This window comes from Centroberyx affinis, unplaced genomic scaffold (genome assembly GCF_046629955.1).
Source record: "Centroberyx affinis isolate AG114_WGS23_722 - 3 ecotype Tasmania unplaced genomic scaffold, CSIRO-AGI_Caff_v1 ptg000933l_1, whole genome shotgun sequence".
Taxonomy (NCBI): Eukaryota; Metazoa; Chordata; class Actinopteri; order Beryciformes; family Berycidae; genus Centroberyx; species Centroberyx affinis.
Window position 1 is genome coordinate 129,602 of NW_027279510.1, and position 17,921 is coordinate 147,522.

Below are 17,921 nucleotides of genomic sequence, written 5' to 3' on the forward strand. Positions count from 1 at the left end.
GACAATAGCCCACCTACACTCCTCCATCCCTCCACGTTTCCCTTCCCAGTGCTCCGCAGCCCTCATCCTCATACTCCCATCTCTCCATTCCTTCCCCCGTCTGCACCCCATCCCCCTACCCCTCCACCGTAGTTAACAGGGCAGGGGGAGGGCGGTGACATGTTACCATGCCAAGTGTGGACCTAATGTTTATTTGTTCATAATCAATGTACTCTCCTCCTGGCACATTAGTAGGAGGTCAAACATCACTCACTAAGGTCTGGGATTTACTTGCCAGTTTTAAGCTGAATGGATGTTATTACTCAACATTTATTCTGAAACCATTTAGAAATATAAATGTCAAATGTCATATTATTGTTTTATATGTAATGAAAGTGCATTCATCATTTAGTGAAACATAAACGAAAATTGGAGAGAGTCATCACAGCATTCTGTTAGTGTAATTGTTACTTGTTGAAAATTTGTTTGTTCCCCCACATCTTTCCAATACACAGGATCTAATGTAACTATACACTGTGCTGTTATAAATATGCAAATGTCACCATGGGCCTCGCAGCAGGGCTTGAACTGGCAAGAGATCTCAATCCTCTTCTTTGCTAACCATCTCTTAGGTGGGCTCTTACGGTGGTAAACTGAAATACACTATCTCCTATGTGGCTGGTCCGAGAGGAACACTACTCGACGATGCCGATGTTCAGATTATTGTAAGTATGCGCTAATGTCGATTCCTTGTTTTCTTCTGTCCATTGCTTTCTTCTATACAATTTACTCACCTGTCAGCGGTTACTGTTGTTCCTGTTCCTGTAGGGTAATGACATCACCTTGGTGGCTCGTCAGCCGTGGCAGAGGAGGCAGCAGGGCAACAGAGAGTCTCACCAGTTTGTGATTGTCTTCAGAGAGGTAAATGGCCCATATAGCCTTAACATTATAGCAATGAGGATGGATCATTATCAATATTATTATTTCATTATTTATCAGTGACAAAGCTAATGGTTCATTTTTAATTCAAATACACTGAACAAAAAGACTTATACATTTTACATACTCATGACAGAGAGTAATAAATAGTTTTTTTATTACATGAGAATCACCCTCTTTTCTTTGCTCTGTAGGAGAACTGGCGTCGTCCTGACGGCATGCCCGCCACCCGGGAGCACCTGATGATGGTTCTGGCTGACCTGGATGACATCCTGATCCGGGCGTCCTACTCCAGCGAGATGCGCTCCTCCAGCATCTCCGATATCAGCATGGAAGTGGCGGTGCCCAACTACAGCGGCTTGGCGCAGGCCCTTGAGGTGGAGCAGTGCCGCTGCCCGCCTGGATACCAGGGACTCTCCTGCCAGGTACTTATTCACTCTTTATTGGATTTCTCATTAGATGCTGGTGTTGCAAATGATCATTGTAGTTTAAGTGCTGCAGTAAAATGCTCCTAGACGTAGACATCTGTGTAACCAATGTAATGTCTCTCTTAGGACTGTGCACCTGGATATACTCGCACTGGAGGAGGGTTATACCTGGGTCACTGTGAGCTGTGCGAATGCAACGGCCACTCAGACTCCTGCCACCCTGAGACTGGCATCTGTACGGTATGGCACACTAAATTAGGGTTTGACAGATATGGATTTTTCAAGGGTGGTACTGATATAGATATTTTCTGATTTAAACTGGTAATAGCTGATATTTTGCTATTGTTCATTCAAGATTTTTAACTTCATGTACATACCAAAAATTGTTTGAAAAATTACATGTATTCAGTGTTTCCCTTCAAATTGGAAAAGCATCTGAACCAGCTTTAGCAGTGTGATTAAACAAACTGCATCATATCCATCATATTGGAGGTGGACAACACTGGTTTGCCGACATCTGATTTCTAATAAAAGGCCAATATTGGTTTGCCAATATATTGATCTGACCCTAGATATCCTATTTTCAAGCCACAATGCTTATTGTAAAGCAGTGCACTCTTGTTCCTGAACATAACTGAGGCCCTAACTGTGATTTGTTTAGGGCATATCACATCATCATGAAGAAATGATCCCTAAATATGGTTTGTTTCTGCTTTCCCCTCCCAGAGCTGCCTGCACAACACTCAGGGTGAGCTGTGTGAGCAGTGCGCCCCAGGCTTCTTTGGCGACCCGACCGTTGGCACTCCAGAGGACTGCCAGCCCTGCGCCTGCCCTCACACTGACCCAGACAACCAGTGAGTACTGGCACAGACACCAAGGCCTCACATTCCACTTCCACTTATAGCTTAAGTCAAGTCTCTGCCAGGTTCTCTTGCTCTTGTTTACAGCAAATTCTACTGGTATGCTTGTGCTTTGAGTTTGGTGTCATATCCATTATATTTACCCATTCCCTGCCAGTTACTTACATCAAACCTTACATCAAATATGTTCACTTTCCTATTGCAGTCATCTGATTTTGTATCCATACTTACTCCATTTTAACAATTCAAGACTTTTGTTAACCAGGCTAATACAATGCAAAAAAATCCATCTGAAGTAGTTCAATCGAGATGTAGTAGATTGAATTGAATTAACAAGTGAGAAAAGTGCAAATCTACTTGTTTCAAGATTTTTGGAACAAATGTCATTTTCTTGGCATCACGCAAGTGCCACATTCTGCCTTGTTTCAAAATATCAATAGTTGTCTCTAGAAAGTTCCTAAAACATTTGAAACTACTTTGGAAAAAGGATGTTTTTCCCACTGCGTTAGTGGAATTTTTCACTTGTTTGTGAAAAAAGGATTGAATATGAGATTAAATGACTTGTTAACATGGATATTTTTGAATTTGAGAGAAAAAAAGTTAATGTTAAAATCTGTTTCTGCACTACATACTAGCTCCTTTTCCATGTGTGTGTGTGTAACTCACTTAACAGGTTCTCCCCCACCTGTGAGAGCCTTGGTAATGGAGGCTACCAGTGTACTGCCTGTCAGCCTGGGTACACAGGCCAGTACTGTGAACGGTAAGATAAGCCAAAATAACCCTCCACATTCACCAGACCTGGGCCAAAATAGTTCTGGGAATAATTTCAAACCTCATTTTGATCGATTAAATTTCCCTGTCACAATGTAACTGAGTGCAATCCCAGCCCACCTAACCTACGAGAATTTCAGTTAAAACCTGAGCCAGATCTAACATTAACACTATCATAGACTTACCTTTCATTACCTGTCTATGATTATATTCTTCAGTATCTAAGTCTATTTTTCCCTTCATCAGTTGTGCCTCTGGATATGTTGGCAACCCACAGGAGAGAGTGAAGTGTCGCCCATACAATGGTAAGTGTACACTATTCTCCAATTAGCAGAAATATGAGTAGAACTTTCCCACGGGAGAAAATAGATCCATTGTGCCTGCTTGTATGTGCACTCCCCTAAACAGGTAGCTCTATGTCCTTTTACATTTCTCAGTGTATTTCTGATGGGATTGTTATGACCTTTGCCCCCTGCAGCTGCAGCCTCCCTAGTGGTGAAAGTTTACCCGGAGAGGGTCCTGGTGTCCCAGGGCGCCTCTGTCACTCTGCGCTGCCAGGTGACCGGCTCCCCTCCACACTACTTCTACTGGTCCAGAGAGGACGGACGGCCCGTCTCCAGCAGTGCTGACAGACGCAGACAAGGTACAGCACACACACTGCACACACACAACAGGTGTGGGATGGAAAGAGATGATCCTGTAGAGAAGTAGTGAACACATAGTGAGATTGAGAGAGCCCTTGAATAAAGCATTTGATTGACTGGAAGACTGCAAACTATGCTTTTTATCTGTAGAAATTTGTTGTTTGTGATCTTAAAAACACCATTCACCTATAATGTGACAGCTCATGTGTTAAGATGTCTTTTCCTCATCTGTCTGTAGGAGAGGAACTGTACTTTCCCAGTGTTCAGCCCAGTGATGCCGGCGTCTACGTCTGCACCTGTCGAGACCAGCGCAGCACCAACAGGAGCCGTGCTGAGATCGTTGTCACAAGTGTGTATCAGTCTACAGCCATAAGCACATAGGTTTTCCCTTACACTGTCTTATCGCATTGCACTAAATGGATACCAGCAGTGGTCCAGCCCATGTGCTGTATCTGGGTTTGTTTAACCACTGATTGTGTAAGACCTCATCCTTCAAGCCAGTCGACTGTTTCTGGTTGCAGCACATTCTTGGTATTTGGAGTGAAGGTGCTTGGGGTATGATGAGTGTAAAAGAGCAGACAAAAACAATGAGTTTGACGAATCAGACAAGTCATGTGTCCATCATAGCTAATACAATTCATGCCTTTAAAGTGAATCTGACATGGTTCATGTGGTAAGTTTTCATGCTTGTCACGCCTGCTGCAAAATTACAGGTTTATCAGCCTTACTGTTACATTCAGCTCATGACTTTATTTGATCAGTGTGAGGCTCAGTCCTATTCATGATGAGCTGAAGAGGCAACCCAAGTTGCCAGTAATGCGTAAAAATGTAAAAAATAAAGAAAACAAAATGAAAAATAGAACTAATAAAAAAGATGCTTTGTTGCTGGTATGGCAACATTTCATCAAATTAAGCTTTTATTAAAAGCTGGCACTCATTAAAATATATTAGATTCGCAAGACTTTTTTGTAAGGGCTCTCGCTAATTTAATGGCAAACAGCAAAGCTTTCTTTTTATAAATTTCAATACACATATTTATGAACAGTCATTGTAAGTTAATGAGTCTCCCTGTGTTTCACCAGCTGTCTCATCCAAAGCCATTGAGGTGACTGTTGAGGAGCCCAAAGCCCAGAGCGTCAGGGTGGGCTCTACTGTCAGCTTCATCTGTACCGCCAAGAGCAAGGTAACACTGGACCAACATGTCTCTCATTGTTATGCATGTTTAAAAATGTAAAATATGTTTATTGAAAATGTTTGAATATTCACTTTTAGCATTTAAATGTACAATGGCAAATACAGTGGTCATAATAGTTGTGTGGTTGTGTCTCGCAAGCCGGGTGGTAGTAGGCTGTCTGATACTGTAAACAGGCAAGGCTTTATTTAACTATTTGTACAATGAGAGCATTCTTCTCCCCTGTTTGTGCTGTTAGGTTGTTTGCAGCTTGTGATGTGTGTGTTCATTTGTTCCTTAACCCCCCACCCCCCCTCCTCCAGTCACCAGCCTACACCTTAGTGTGGACCCGGCAGGGAAATGGGAAGCTGCCCAGCCGGGCCATGGACTTCAACGGCATCCTGACAATTCAGAACGTCCAGCCGGAGGATGCAGGCATCTACGTTTGCACAGGATCCAACATGTTTGCCATGGACGAGGGCAATGCCATCCTCTACGTGCCAGGTTCGTGATCCTCGGCACCACATTCCATTACCCATCACCCTCTGCCTCTGCCACCCCACCAGCTCTGGGTCCTGTAGTACCCCCCACCCCCACCCCCACCCCCACCCTCAGTTCCCCTCCATCTTGGAATGGTGCATGCTTCCCTGTTTGATTGCATTTCTCATCATGCACTATCAACACTCAGCTATGGGTGAATAGCATAATAAGCCTGCAGTTCTAACCTCCAACCCTGTCGCCCTCTCATGCCCTCTGCTCTCAGAAACCATGTTCATCTCATTATCAACCTGCCAGTCCAGCTCTTTTTACTGTGTCTTGTATGTCTCTAATCACTGGATCTTCCTGTGCTTCGAAATCTTCATAAGAAATATACAGCTTGTGGGTCTTGTTAAACTAAAACTTTAGAGAACAATGTTTTTCCAGATAACAAATGGGGCCAATAATGGTGTTTTCGTCTTAATTACTCTGCACTCAAAGTCTTGTCCTAGTCCTCGCCCACGGTTATAAAAGCTAATTTTGTGATAATGCAGTTACACATCCTCCTTAGACTTCAACCAAGTAAGCGGCCCTTTGAATGACTCTGTCAGTGATTTGTGGGTGGCGTTCTCTGCCAAATCTCTACTGAAGCTACTGCTGTTTTACTTCTTTATTTTCTCATGTGGTTTGAATTAATCGGTGGTGGTTTGGTTGCTTCTCGATTACTGGTGTAGCTGCCGGTTTCTGCTGCTAGAGCTTTTACATGCAGGGTGCTGCTATCTGGTGTCTGTCTTTTGTCCTGGGGTCCTCCCTTCCTGAGCTGTAGTGATTGATGATGAGGAATGTGGATGCCATGATGAGTGCTTAGTGACTCTGGGACTGACATTCAAAGAGGACTTCAGTGTATCCGCATGAGAAGAGAACTAGGAAGAACCTCAGTACCCCCCGTTTTGTTTTGTTTTGTTTTGTTTTTTTTGTTCCACTCCATACAGTATTCTCCCTAAAAGTCTGCTGTGTTACTCCCCCGGTCATCCTCATGAATGTCGATGAACAAAACGGTGCTATCAGCCATGCAGTAGGTTGAGCCTGTGGTTAAGTTTTTAAACGTGCTGTTATACCACTGGAATATCGCTGCTTCATTTCAGTAAGGATTTGAATTTTATGAGGGTCCACAGCAATGTCGGCAGGAGTGAGTCTTGTTGTGTTACTTAGGCTTAGTCGGTAAAATATTTTTTGTAAGATCTGACTTGAAATGCAAAAGAAAAGGGAAATGTTTGTATCCTACGTTTGTCAGAAATCAGCTCAAATGTGTACATTATTGGCCTTTTATTTACATCTTGTCAATGCTGTTGGAATGTTGAAATCAATGGCACATTTTTTTTTTGATTGATTGAAATATGTTAACCCCAAATTTTGCCATACAATCAAATATATCAAAAACATTAGGCTTGCTTTATTGCTAGATTTGTTTTAGTAATCTTTGGAGGGAATTGGCCATGTGAATGCAATTACCTTGCATGATGTGTGTTTACATTAAGGCTATTTAGAAAATTTATCTTAAACTGTTTTGAGAAGAAATTATTTTTTTATACTTTTAACACCTCATTACACAGAGGGCACATTTCAAAACCATTTTATTTACCATGTGGTCTGGATTACTTTACCACGTTTGCAATTTTTTTTGTTTTCAATTTGTTCACTCTCATAACGACTATATAATGTAACTTGCAAATGTATCCAAAGGTGCTATTGTAAAGATATTTCTCTTACTGATTTTATATTGTTTTTTAAAAGAATACCTAACTGATGTAATATACACATGTCACATTGTATTGTATTTATCTTAACTGTGAAAATATTTTGTGAAAAAGAGCAATTTGATTAAAATAATGACAATAGACCAAAGTGATCTGCAAATTTATGGATGGGGTATATATAGTATCTTGTCTTATTGAAGTGAGCATAACCACAAGCTGTATACCAGCTGTATAACACAAGCTGTAACAGAACTATGTTTAATACTGCTTCTTTTTACTAACCCGCATGTCTAGTGTGTGGCAATTCTTTACACCTTTATGTCTTCTTGTGCTTCTACACCCTTCTCATAGTCGTGTTCTTTATATGTGTGTGTGTGTGTGTGTGTGTGCGCGTGCCTTTGTGTGTGTTTTTTACATTTTACACTGTACCTTGACTTTAAATCCACAGGATAAGAAGGATATTGTTGGGCCTTTCATTGTGTCATTGGCTTCTACACAACATGTTTTTTACACAGATTTGACATTCCCAGTCAGTGGGTGCTGAATGTAAGATGAGCATGACACAATTTTACAATCCATAAGGCCATTCTAACCAACACACTTCAACGCATTGTGTGCCAGATTACTCAGTTACCTCATTTTCTTCTCTCTAAATATACTGTATATCAGGTAAGTGCATATAACTATGAATACAATGGCACCAACATTCATGATAAAAAACACTTCCAACTCCTCAGTCTAATGGATGATGGACGGATTTCTCTTACAATAGGAAGAACAAAACTTAACTGAAATGGAAAAATCCTTCAAGTTGGTGTCAATTGTATTCAAGTTCACTTTGTTTGCGATCATTTTTGTGTGTTTACATTATGCCTGATGCACTTTTGGAGTCAATGGGACAAAACCCTGGCAGCTCGTGGATGGAGATGGATATATAAGTATCCCCAAGGGACGTGATCAGTCAATCAGCCCGAGCGGGAGGTAATCCACTGTTTCCCTGGAGAACTGACCTGTCAGTTTACCTGTCCCCTCCCTCCTTCCCTCCCCCATCTCCAGAGGCCTCACAGACTCAGATGTTTTACACAGCCTATGAAATGTTTGAAGGACATAGAAAGCGTAAGTCAGCATGGGCATGGTTTCCTCTCTGCTGGGCTCCCTGGAGGGACCCTTCCCTCTCTCTCTATGTCATGCATGCACTCATCCACCGCAGCATGGATATATTGGTGGCCTGGTAGCGCCCATGTACAGTCAGCCCAGCAACAACTTGTAGAAGCTCACTACACACACACACACACACACACAGGATGGCCCGTGCTGCCTAATGTGCTGTCGGTAAGAAAGCATCTTTAGTTCAACAGAAACCTAAAGATGGATTTGTTTCCAGCATAACTAATGTAAAGTCTTCATGTTAGTTCCAGTCCTTGAGAGTTTATCATTCATGATAGCAGTGCCTCACATAGTCAAGGCTTTACAGATTGTACATGAGCATTACTGGGTCCCACCTGGCTCTTTGGGTTCATGAGGGTCCATCACTGCAGGAAAAAGTGCATGTTCATTCTTATGGGAAACTCCTCCTGAATGTTGAGTCCAGTATCAGTGTGATAAATTCCCAGATAGTACATAATAGCATCACATATTTACAGGTATTTATTACTTCGTAAGGGTGTAAAATATCCTTTACTTATGGTGAAATAATAAATTGACTAATAATGTAATAACTCGTAAGAATGAAAATAATGTAATAACTCAAGTTATCCATATTACATTACATCCATTTTACCATATTACAAGTCATTTCATAATGCGGCAGTAATTACTTTATCAGCTGCTACATGCTTACCAACATTTTGTCAGTGACAATGTCAACATTCAGAGACAGGAGACCTCCTTTCTTCTCCCTGCCATCTTCACTTCGCTTTCTCCTCAGGAGCCATGCTGTACTGGGAAATAGCTGTCATCTGGTCTTCAAACATCATGCTGTGCCTAATACATCCCATCACAGCCTCATTACATCATGTTACATTGCCTGGTTATGGGTAGCAGACTGGCGAGACAATACATTTTAATGTGCAGCTCACTCAATGATGGGACTTCTACTTAAACTGACACAGTGAATGAGATCTTGATTGCTAGCTATGCACTACTCTTAAGATAACTCAAATTATATTGTATATGTGTCATTACATAGGTCATGTACTGGTACACTTTCATCTCCAGATACACTGATCCTACCACAGAAGATCTAAAAACCCATGCCTCTCATATGAAGATACTATAAGACATCTTGGGCGATACATTATATAGCCATATAGATTATATAGATTATATAGCCATAAATCAAAATCATTTACAAGTGTTAGAGGTTTCATGTGTCTTCAATATTAGACGAGACTTTAGGCTGTCAAGTCAGCCCTGCTTCCCATAGAGGATGATAAAATATCTCCCAGCCCTGGAGTTTTTGTATCACTTAGGTCAGAGAGTCCCAGCTCAGCCCAGGACAGTCCAGTCCCAGAGGTTTTTAGCCTGCTTAGATAGCCTCATACTCCTCCCTGGCTACTGAAAGAGGGCTTTCTTTTGCTCTGTCGCCCTGGGATCATATGGGATTGAATATGGGGCCTAGCAGCCAGCCAATCTGGCACAGACAGCAATATGCCCAGAGGCCATGCCAAGGCCTGCCTGCCACCTCTCATCTGTTTCGTCTGCTCTGAGGACTTAGGCTGCCAAGGGCGGGGGGGGGCACAGGCGGAGGCCGCCACTCTCTCACACAGTCTGGTCAATTCATTCTCAATCAAATGCATCCACCCAAGAGATTCCTCGCAGCTTACTCTGTATACTGCCCAAGCATCGGTTATAGATCCCTGATAGGGTTTCATATTTCACGCTGTACCAATAGACCAGTCTGCATTATCGCGCTCTATCTCTCCATGTACCTATGGGATGTCTCACTCTGTCCACTTTGAGCTATGCTTGACTGGCATGTCTCCTTCTGTAGCTGCAGAGGGGGCCCAGCCTGTGGCCACTGTCAGTCCTTCAGTGCTGAATGTCCAGCAGGGCCAGCGGGCCGAGTTTCGCTGCACGGTGACTGGGAACCCTACTCCTGCCATTGAGTGGATAGGTAAGACCTGCTTTGACCTGGCTTGACAAGGCTATATCCCACTTTTGGAGTGCTTGAACCTTGTTACTTAGGGTCATTGGTCACGGAAATCATAGAAACTTCATCACTGCAGATGATGCAGCCCAGTATTCCGACTCTGAGAAGCAAAGTCAGCCATAGATAGAAAATGCAACTTACAGTATATTATGTTCTTAATGAGTGTAACTGTTGTAACAGGAGGTCCAGGTAACAGAATGAGTCCCAGAGCTGTGGTGCGAGGAGGCGTCCTGACCTTCACAGCAGTGGACCAGGCCGATGAGGGAGAGTATACCTGCAAGGCCCTGAACACTCATGGCGAACACACAGCCCGGGCCTCCCTCTATATCCAAAGTATGCTGTGTGTGTGCGTGTATGTGTGTGTGCATGAGTACGTGCGTGCATGTATGTTGTCCTCATATAAATTCTCCCAGCAAGCACTGCACACTGCACTTAAAAAAATGTCCATCTTGACAAGTCTTGTCTTAAAATATTTAGTGAAAGAGCATGCCAATGGGATAAGATAATTCCACTTGTTTTCAATGCAGTTTTACTTGTTACAGGAATTGTCTCACCCCATTAGCAGATTTTTCACTTGTTTTCAGAAAAATAAGATCTTAAAGTCTCAACAAGACAGATATTCTTTGCAGTGCATTGTACTTTCATTTGAATGATCACTAAAATGCATATTTCCGTCAGGGTCTAACCCAAGTGGCCTAGGCACCCAGCCCCAAGTCCAAGTCAGTCCCCAAAATATTGAGGTCCACGAGGGCGACACCCTGAGGCTGTACTGCCGAGCATCAGGATCACCCACCCCCAAGCTCACCTGGCTGAGAAACGGAGGTCAAATCCCCTCACAGGTGAGATCACGGCCTCTATGTCCATGACTAAATGATCATTTTAGCATGGACTGATTAAAAACTGTAACTAATGTATTTACATTCCGGTGTGCTATATCCGTATCTTGTATCTCGTGGTGTAACTGGTGCTGGTGGTATTTCATCATACTGTGTCAGGGCTTTGATACAAATTGACATTTTTTATGACTGTGTTCAGTATTTTGACCATTTTTCCCTTTATTTTTCCCTCCCTTGTGTTTGTTTCCTCCCTTTTTTTATCCCACCCTGTTCTGTTGTTTGACGTTTGCTCAGGCCATTCCTTCTCACGGTTTCCATCAGTTTAAAAGCAACAGTCTCGATGTGTTACAGAGACGTATTGAGGAGCTGCAGGTCTGTCCATCTGTCTGTCTGTCCTGTCTCTTACTCCCACCCATTGTCCTGTACTGACCACGCCTTTACACCTTGTCGACTAAATGCATGATCAAAACGTGTCCTTTATTCACACATTGTAACCCCCATTAATTTACTACAGCAAGTAGCTGCTCACTAAGTTCCATTAGAGGTAGAGCCAAATAAGTTGAAACCAACTAGCAGGTCTGGTTGTTTTCTTAGTTTACTTATGGCATGCAGTACTTGTTTTTGTGTCACGTTGTATGAATATCAGTGTTCCATTAGTCTTTTGTTTTATAACTGTCCACATCATACCATCCCTGACTTGTTTACGCTCTCACCACCCAGTTGATTCCCTCCATTCCATTGAGTGTATTAACAGGACTAAGCATACAGTAGGTACTGTAGGTATTACAGGCATATTTTGCTCCGTGCCAGGCTGAGCCCGCTGCCCCCCGGCCCTGGGGGGTTTGTGTTAGTCTGGTCTGTAGGCAGCGCTCCTGGGCCCGGCCGGGGCTCCGGGGCCTGTTTAGTTCTGCCTCAGAGAGCCACTGCGTTGTGTCAGCCTTTCCCAGGGGGAGCTGGGCTCTGCCGTGCGACCACGCAGAAATTCTGTGTGCTCTAGCAAACGGGTTGCTTTGAAAACCCGTCAATGGGTTCAGACACACATTGAGCCAGGGCCCGCCTCGGCCACTGCTCGGTTTAGCTTCCCTCACGGTTGAACGGGCCGGAGCTAAGCAGCTTTGTCCGCGGATGCCCCGACACCCCCCGGATACAGTAATCCCTCCCATTCCCTCCCCTCCAGATTCCCCTCCCCTCTGAGGTGTTTCCAAACTTTCCAAAAGCCCACGTTCAGCCTCGCTGGCCCTGGGCAGACTGTGACTGCCATGTGGAGTAGTGTACAAACAAGTCGCTTGTTGATTGCTCATGAACCACAAACTCATGACAGCCATACTTATTAGATATGAGTGTTGAAATTGTTGCAAAAGAAAAAAAACATGTTTTCTTTGGTTGTCATATGGGTACTTAGGTATTAGGTGGTAGTTATTTTGTTGATTTCTAGAGCTTCATACACTGGCTAGTAATTATTCTCAGATTTGTCAAAGATTGTACAGTCACGTAAAAAGCTGCTTTTTATTGGTTATTAAGTAATCATCGGCTCAAATGTGTCTCAATCTGTGTCAATTTTCTAACTGTCCTAATTTTTGTCATCATTTCAATTTTAATCACTTTTAGAGTAAAAACAATCTAGTCTAGCACATTTAATTTTCAACACTGATCATTATATATAATTCATATTAACAAATTATAACCATACAAATCATTGTAGTAATGTTGGCTCTACTTTGTACACAATTTCATGTACAAAGTACGATGCCATAGAAATCCTAAACAAAAATTCCATTCACAAAACAACTGAACTGTAGTAATAACAACTCCTGTCTTGTCTTAAAGATCTGCCCCGTAGTGCTTTTGTGTTGCTATTACCTAGTGATCATTTAATGTCATGATGTCAGCAATGTCATATTTGTGTTGTGTCAATGGTCTGTAGACAGACAGGTAAGTGATATGCTATATCTCCAGTATATGGTTTGTCTGTGTTGGTATGGTGTAAATCTAAATAATCATTACATAATATCTCAGAAATTGAACGCACTGTATATCATATCAAACAGTAGGCGGTGACATTGATATTGGTTTTGATCTAATCTCCACTCTCGGTGGTGTGTCTCTCCAGGCCCGTATGGATCGCACTGACATTGGTACTCTGCTCATCCCCAACGTCAAGATGTCCGACTCGGGCACTTACATGTGTGTTGGCAGCAACAGCATTGGCTCAAATAGGTCTCCTATTCAAGTCACTGTGCTCAAAGGTGAGAGGTCACAAACTTGGCATCATAGTCAAACAGGCTCAGTCCACCTCAATCACATTGTGCAGCACTCTTTTCATATGAAGTTTGCAGAGTGCACCTCTTAAGTTATCCCAAGGATATCCCATGTTTGCAAGGAATCTTTTATAATATAATGCATTTACAAAACATAATGTGATGTATGTGTTGGTGCTTGTGCAGCGGACCATATCTCCTCAGCCATCACCATCCAGCCATCTATAGCTGATGTCCAGGAGGGCCAGAGTCTGGACCTCAACTGTTTTGCCCCTGGAAACCCTCCTCCCTCAGTCACTTGGACAAGAGCCAGTGGACGACTCTCCTCCAATCACCAGGTTGGGCAAATACTCACACACATGCCTTGACTAGATCTTTGAATGTTATCCAAATTTTTTTTCACTTATTTTAAGAAAATTACGATTTCAGGACTCAATAATAGACTATGACTTGTTTAGATGGAGATTTGTTTGTTTGTTTTGTAGTAGTAGGAGTAGTATTAATACCAATATAAGTATTATTGGTGTTGGTGTTATATTACTATTATTATAAGCTAAAATGAAGCGATATCATCCCCTGTCTGTTGTGTGAAGGTTCTGGGCAGTCAGCTGCGTATCCTGTCAGCCACTCCAGACGACTCAGGAGAGTATATCTGTCGGGTGCAGGGCAACTCTGGAAGTCCTGGATCTCCAGTCCGCCAGGGCTCTGTCTCTGTGTCTGTCACCTCGTCCTCTTCACGTAAGTTGCACAGCACTGTGGGCCTCAGACAGATGGTATGTGGATTGTCTTGTTTCAGAGACTTCTTGTTATAGAATAGCAACTAAGAGCCCTTTTGGATAATTGTTTTCTTTTCAGCTCTACTTTATTCCACTCTAATCTACCCTGCTCGAGGCCGGACAACTTGATTAAACTCGACAGGCATTTCTTTCTCAGCAGGGAAATCATAGCTAATGGCAGCTGATGGCCAGTCAGTGGCAGGGAGGAACACATACGTGACATGAGGGCAGGGCAGGGCAGGGCAGCGCAGGGCAAGGGTGTTCTATGACACACAGCCTCACATTATGAATGGCTTTTCCAGTTGTGCTTTCCAACCCGGCCCAGTGTGACCTCAGAGTGAATGGTTTTCCCCGCTACTGTCCCATGATCTCATCCTCGTTCAGTCCTTCCTGGACTTCAGCAATGTTTTGAGTTCTTAAACTGCTGCCAATATAGCCCATGGCCACACTGTATAGCAATCTGTTTCAGGTTTATATGAATAACAAGTCAGCTAAATGAAGTGAGATCAATCAGGGCGGTATATTCAAATAGATTCTGTCCAGAGTCTGATTTCAGTCCTAACCTCTGGTTCCTGGAGCAGGTCTGCAGACCCCCATCATCTCCATTGAGCCGCACAGCGCTGCAGTGCGTCTGGGGGAATCGGCCAGCTTCAGGTGCAGGGTGTACAGTGGAGCCCAGCCTGTCAGACTGGAGTGGAAGCTGTCCAACAACCAGCCCCTGCCAGGTGAGGGCCAGGAACACACTACGCTTCTGATGAATGAGTCTGCTTTCTAAAGAGAAAACACACACAGATTTAATGATGTCATTATTTACGAGCAATTACAGCCATGGTCCACCTTCATTTAATCATTCATTTCTAATGCTCAGTTGTTCCCAAATCCCCCAACTTGGCATCTCCACCATCAACTCCCTGACATTTTAGTATAACTCAGGCAAACATTGCATGCATAAAAGTCAATGACAGCAGGATGAAGATTTGATGACATGATGGCTCTGATGAAGGCTTTACTTGCCAAAACGTGTTAGTGTTTCGTAGTGTGTTGTATTGTGTCATTTTCCCATTCTTGGATGTGCTACCTCACTCTGTGTTTGATTTGTCATATTGGATTAGATTTTTTTGGCTCAGCACTCCGCAAACAAGAATTGCATTGTTGCAGCACACTTCTCTGCCTTACACAAGATTTGATGACCTGTGCTCCAGAATTTCTGCTAGAGAAAGCATGTAAAATAAATTGGATTACATTAGGCTATTCATTTTGAATTCTTAGTTTCTATGAAATATGATTCCTGTAGCTTGAATTCTCTAAGGCCTTACAGCCCCCATCTTTGGACATCGTTGGCGCCTCAGACCCAAAATTTAGAACTACTGTTTTAGCTGGTCCAGAAGTCTCCTGCAGTATTTACAGCTGATCTAATGTTTTGTTTGCTACTCTATCCCACAGATAATGTCAAAGTTGGCCCTGATGGTTCTGTTATTACCATTGCCAATGCCCGCTCTTTCAACCAGGGCACCTACCGTTGTGTGGCTAGTAACCTGTTCGGCATCACCCAGAGCATTGTGTCTCTGATTGTCAGAGGTAATTCACATACTCCGGCATGCACAAACACACTCACATACACACACACACAGAGTACCAGGGTAGAATATGATAGCCTGCACTTCCTCTATCACAGGCACAGGCTGCTTTTCCAATTCCACACACCGCCACACCTCTTAGACCCACTCATGTAAGTGAAGAGCTCCCTCTAGTGCCTGACCATATATAAAGCCATAACGTTATTTTGTCTGTGCCCTCAGAGTCCCCTGTGGCCGCTGTCACCCCTAGTGGGCCGGTGCGGGTCAGGGTGGGTGAACCCATCAATCTGGAGTGCCAGGCGTCAGGAGAGCCACGCCCCTCAGTCACATGGCACAGGCTGGACAGCACCCGCAAGACCATGCTGAGCAGCCCGGTGCCCATGGAGTCAAATGCCGTCATGCAGGTACTGGTATATCACACACCATGGTCAAATTGTATTTACATAATAGTTTATGTTGCCCATCACCACTTACCTTGCATTAGTTTCTTTATGACAGTTTAAAGACTAAATCAATGTTTGAAATCAACCTGTCTGTCTTGTTTTGAGGTTGTGAGTATTTTGATGGCTAGATAAATCTATCTTCTTTTCCCGTGCAGATTCTAGTGGCTCGTCCGGAGGATACTGGCACATACGTGTGCACGGCTCGCAACAACGAGGGCACCTCTGAGACCAGGGTGGAGGTGATCGTCGAGGGAAGCTCTCGCCTGCCCACAGCGCCCAGGGCCTCTGTGCCTGAGCCTCTCATGATTGCAGTGGAGGGACAGACTGCAACACTGCGCTGTGATGCCCATGGTAAAGACGGCTACAAATCACATTTTTACAATGGGAATTCACTTGAACCATTTTCATGTCCTGTCTTTCTGCATTATCTTGTATGTTACATCACTGTGCTAAAGAGTCACAGTGTGTAATTTTCATTACAATCCAGTAGACTTAAATTGTTAATTCATTAAAATTAGATCACAAATTACACTTTTCTTTTACACTGTTCACCACTTCTCTCCCCCTAGGTGTCCCTTCTCCTAAGATCACCTGGTCTAAGCTGCGGGCCCCTCTGCCTTGGAGACACAAGGTGGTGAACAACAGCCTGGTGCTGCCAAGCGTGGGCCGCCAAGACTCTGGAGAGTACATCTGCAATGCCACCAACAGCATGGGCACCAGTGAAGTCACCATCATGCTGGATGTAGAGAGTGAGTCACATAAAGGGGCTGGCCTTTAGCTTTAGTAAAGATTCTGGTTGAGCCGATCACCCATTCAACAAATGAACTTTTTCTCCTACATCTCAGCTCCTCCCTATGCCACCTCCATGCCCGATGACGTGGCTGTGCGTGTTGGGGAGGTGATCAGGCTGCAGTGCCTGGCCCACGGCACTCCTCCCCTGACCTTCACCTGGACCAAGCTGGAGGGCAGCCTGCCCCCCCGCGCCCAGGTTAACGGAGGGGATCTCCAGATCAACCTGGCCACCGCCGAGGATGCTGGGAGCTACAAGTGTGTGGCCAGCAACAAAGTGGGCGACAGTGAAGTGGTGGCTAAAGTCACAGTCAGATGTAAGTTATGCTGATAATATAATCATTGGACAAATTTTGAAAAATATAAGAGGCTATAAATGCTACAAAACAGCACTACAGCTACACAAAACATCCATCTAAACACAAAAAGAAAGAAAAAAGGACTCCCACTGGTACAGATAGATAGCCAACTGTTTAGGGACATCCAGAGTGTAAGATAGACAAACAGAAGACAGGGGGAAGCAAGTAACAGTTGTACTTTCTGATATTCATATATGTCCTAACTAACCTCTTTCGCTCCCTCTTTCCCCCTGTAGCCCCCCTGGCAGTGCGTGTATCCCCCCAGGTGGAGGTAAAGGCCCAGGGCAGCGCTGTGGAGTTCACCTGTTCAGCAGCTGGTGGCATAGAAACCAAAATTGAGTGGCTGAAGGAAGGAGGTGCCTTGCCGCCTAACCACCATGTCAAGGACGGGGTGCTCAGGTTAGTCATACTAGACAGCATAAGAGAAAAACTGAATGTATGAATGTTAAATGTGAAGTTAACACTGAAGAGGATAAATGAGCTCACTGTTATATGTACTTTTTGCTGTTTCTCTGTAGGATTGAGAACCTTGAGCAGAGCAATGAAGGTGTTTACATCTGCAGAGCCAGCAGTGTGTATGGCCAGGCCCAGGACACTGCCAAGCTTACCATCCAAGGTCTGCGACATATGCTGCTATATCCTGCTAGTACACACTGCTTAATCAAAACCTGTTTTTTTATTCTATTGTAATTGGATGCCCTTCCCT

At 43.7% G+C, this 17,921-nt stretch overlaps 1 protein-coding gene across 1 annotated transcript in view; it reads left to right on the forward strand.

Annotated features, from left to right (window-relative positions):
- Window positions 1–17,921, forward strand: part of hspg2 (heparan sulfate proteoglycan 2) — an 88,650-nt gene that overhangs the window by 58,136 nt on the left and 12,593 nt on the right. Inside the window, exons 40-66 of the mRNA XM_071521839.1 lie at window positions 612–704; window positions 808–900; window positions 1,113–1,343; window positions 1,473–1,586; window positions 2,073–2,200; window positions 2,880–2,966; window positions 3,224–3,282; window positions 3,456–3,620; window positions 3,860–3,970; window positions 4,704–4,804; window positions 5,116–5,296; window positions 8,083–8,142; window positions 10,019–10,141; window positions 10,358–10,510; window positions 10,856–11,016; window positions 11,308–11,385; window positions 13,124–13,259; window positions 13,458–13,609; window positions 13,865–14,009; window positions 14,629–14,772; window positions 15,491–15,625; window positions 15,847–16,028; window positions 16,223–16,418; window positions 16,637–16,816; window positions 16,913–17,173; window positions 17,452–17,614; window positions 17,734–17,831. Coding sequence (XP_071377940.1) covers window positions 612–704; window positions 808–900; window positions 1,113–1,343; window positions 1,473–1,586; window positions 2,073–2,200; window positions 2,880–2,966; window positions 3,224–3,282; window positions 3,456–3,620; window positions 3,860–3,970; window positions 4,704–4,804; window positions 5,116–5,296; window positions 8,083–8,142; window positions 10,019–10,141; window positions 10,358–10,510; window positions 10,856–11,016; window positions 11,308–11,385; window positions 13,124–13,259; window positions 13,458–13,609; window positions 13,865–14,009; window positions 14,629–14,772; window positions 15,491–15,625; window positions 15,847–16,028; window positions 16,223–16,418; window positions 16,637–16,816; window positions 16,913–17,173; window positions 17,452–17,614; window positions 17,734–17,831 — 3,730 coding nt within the window. The remainder of the gene's footprint in view (window positions 1–611; window positions 705–807; window positions 901–1,112; window positions 1,344–1,472; window positions 1,587–2,072; window positions 2,201–2,879; window positions 2,967–3,223; window positions 3,283–3,455; window positions 3,621–3,859; window positions 3,971–4,703; window positions 4,805–5,115; window positions 5,297–8,082; window positions 8,143–10,018; window positions 10,142–10,357; window positions 10,511–10,855; window positions 11,017–11,307; window positions 11,386–13,123; window positions 13,260–13,457; window positions 13,610–13,864; window positions 14,010–14,628; window positions 14,773–15,490; window positions 15,626–15,846; window positions 16,029–16,222; window positions 16,419–16,636; window positions 16,817–16,912; window positions 17,174–17,451; window positions 17,615–17,733; window positions 17,832–17,921) is intronic.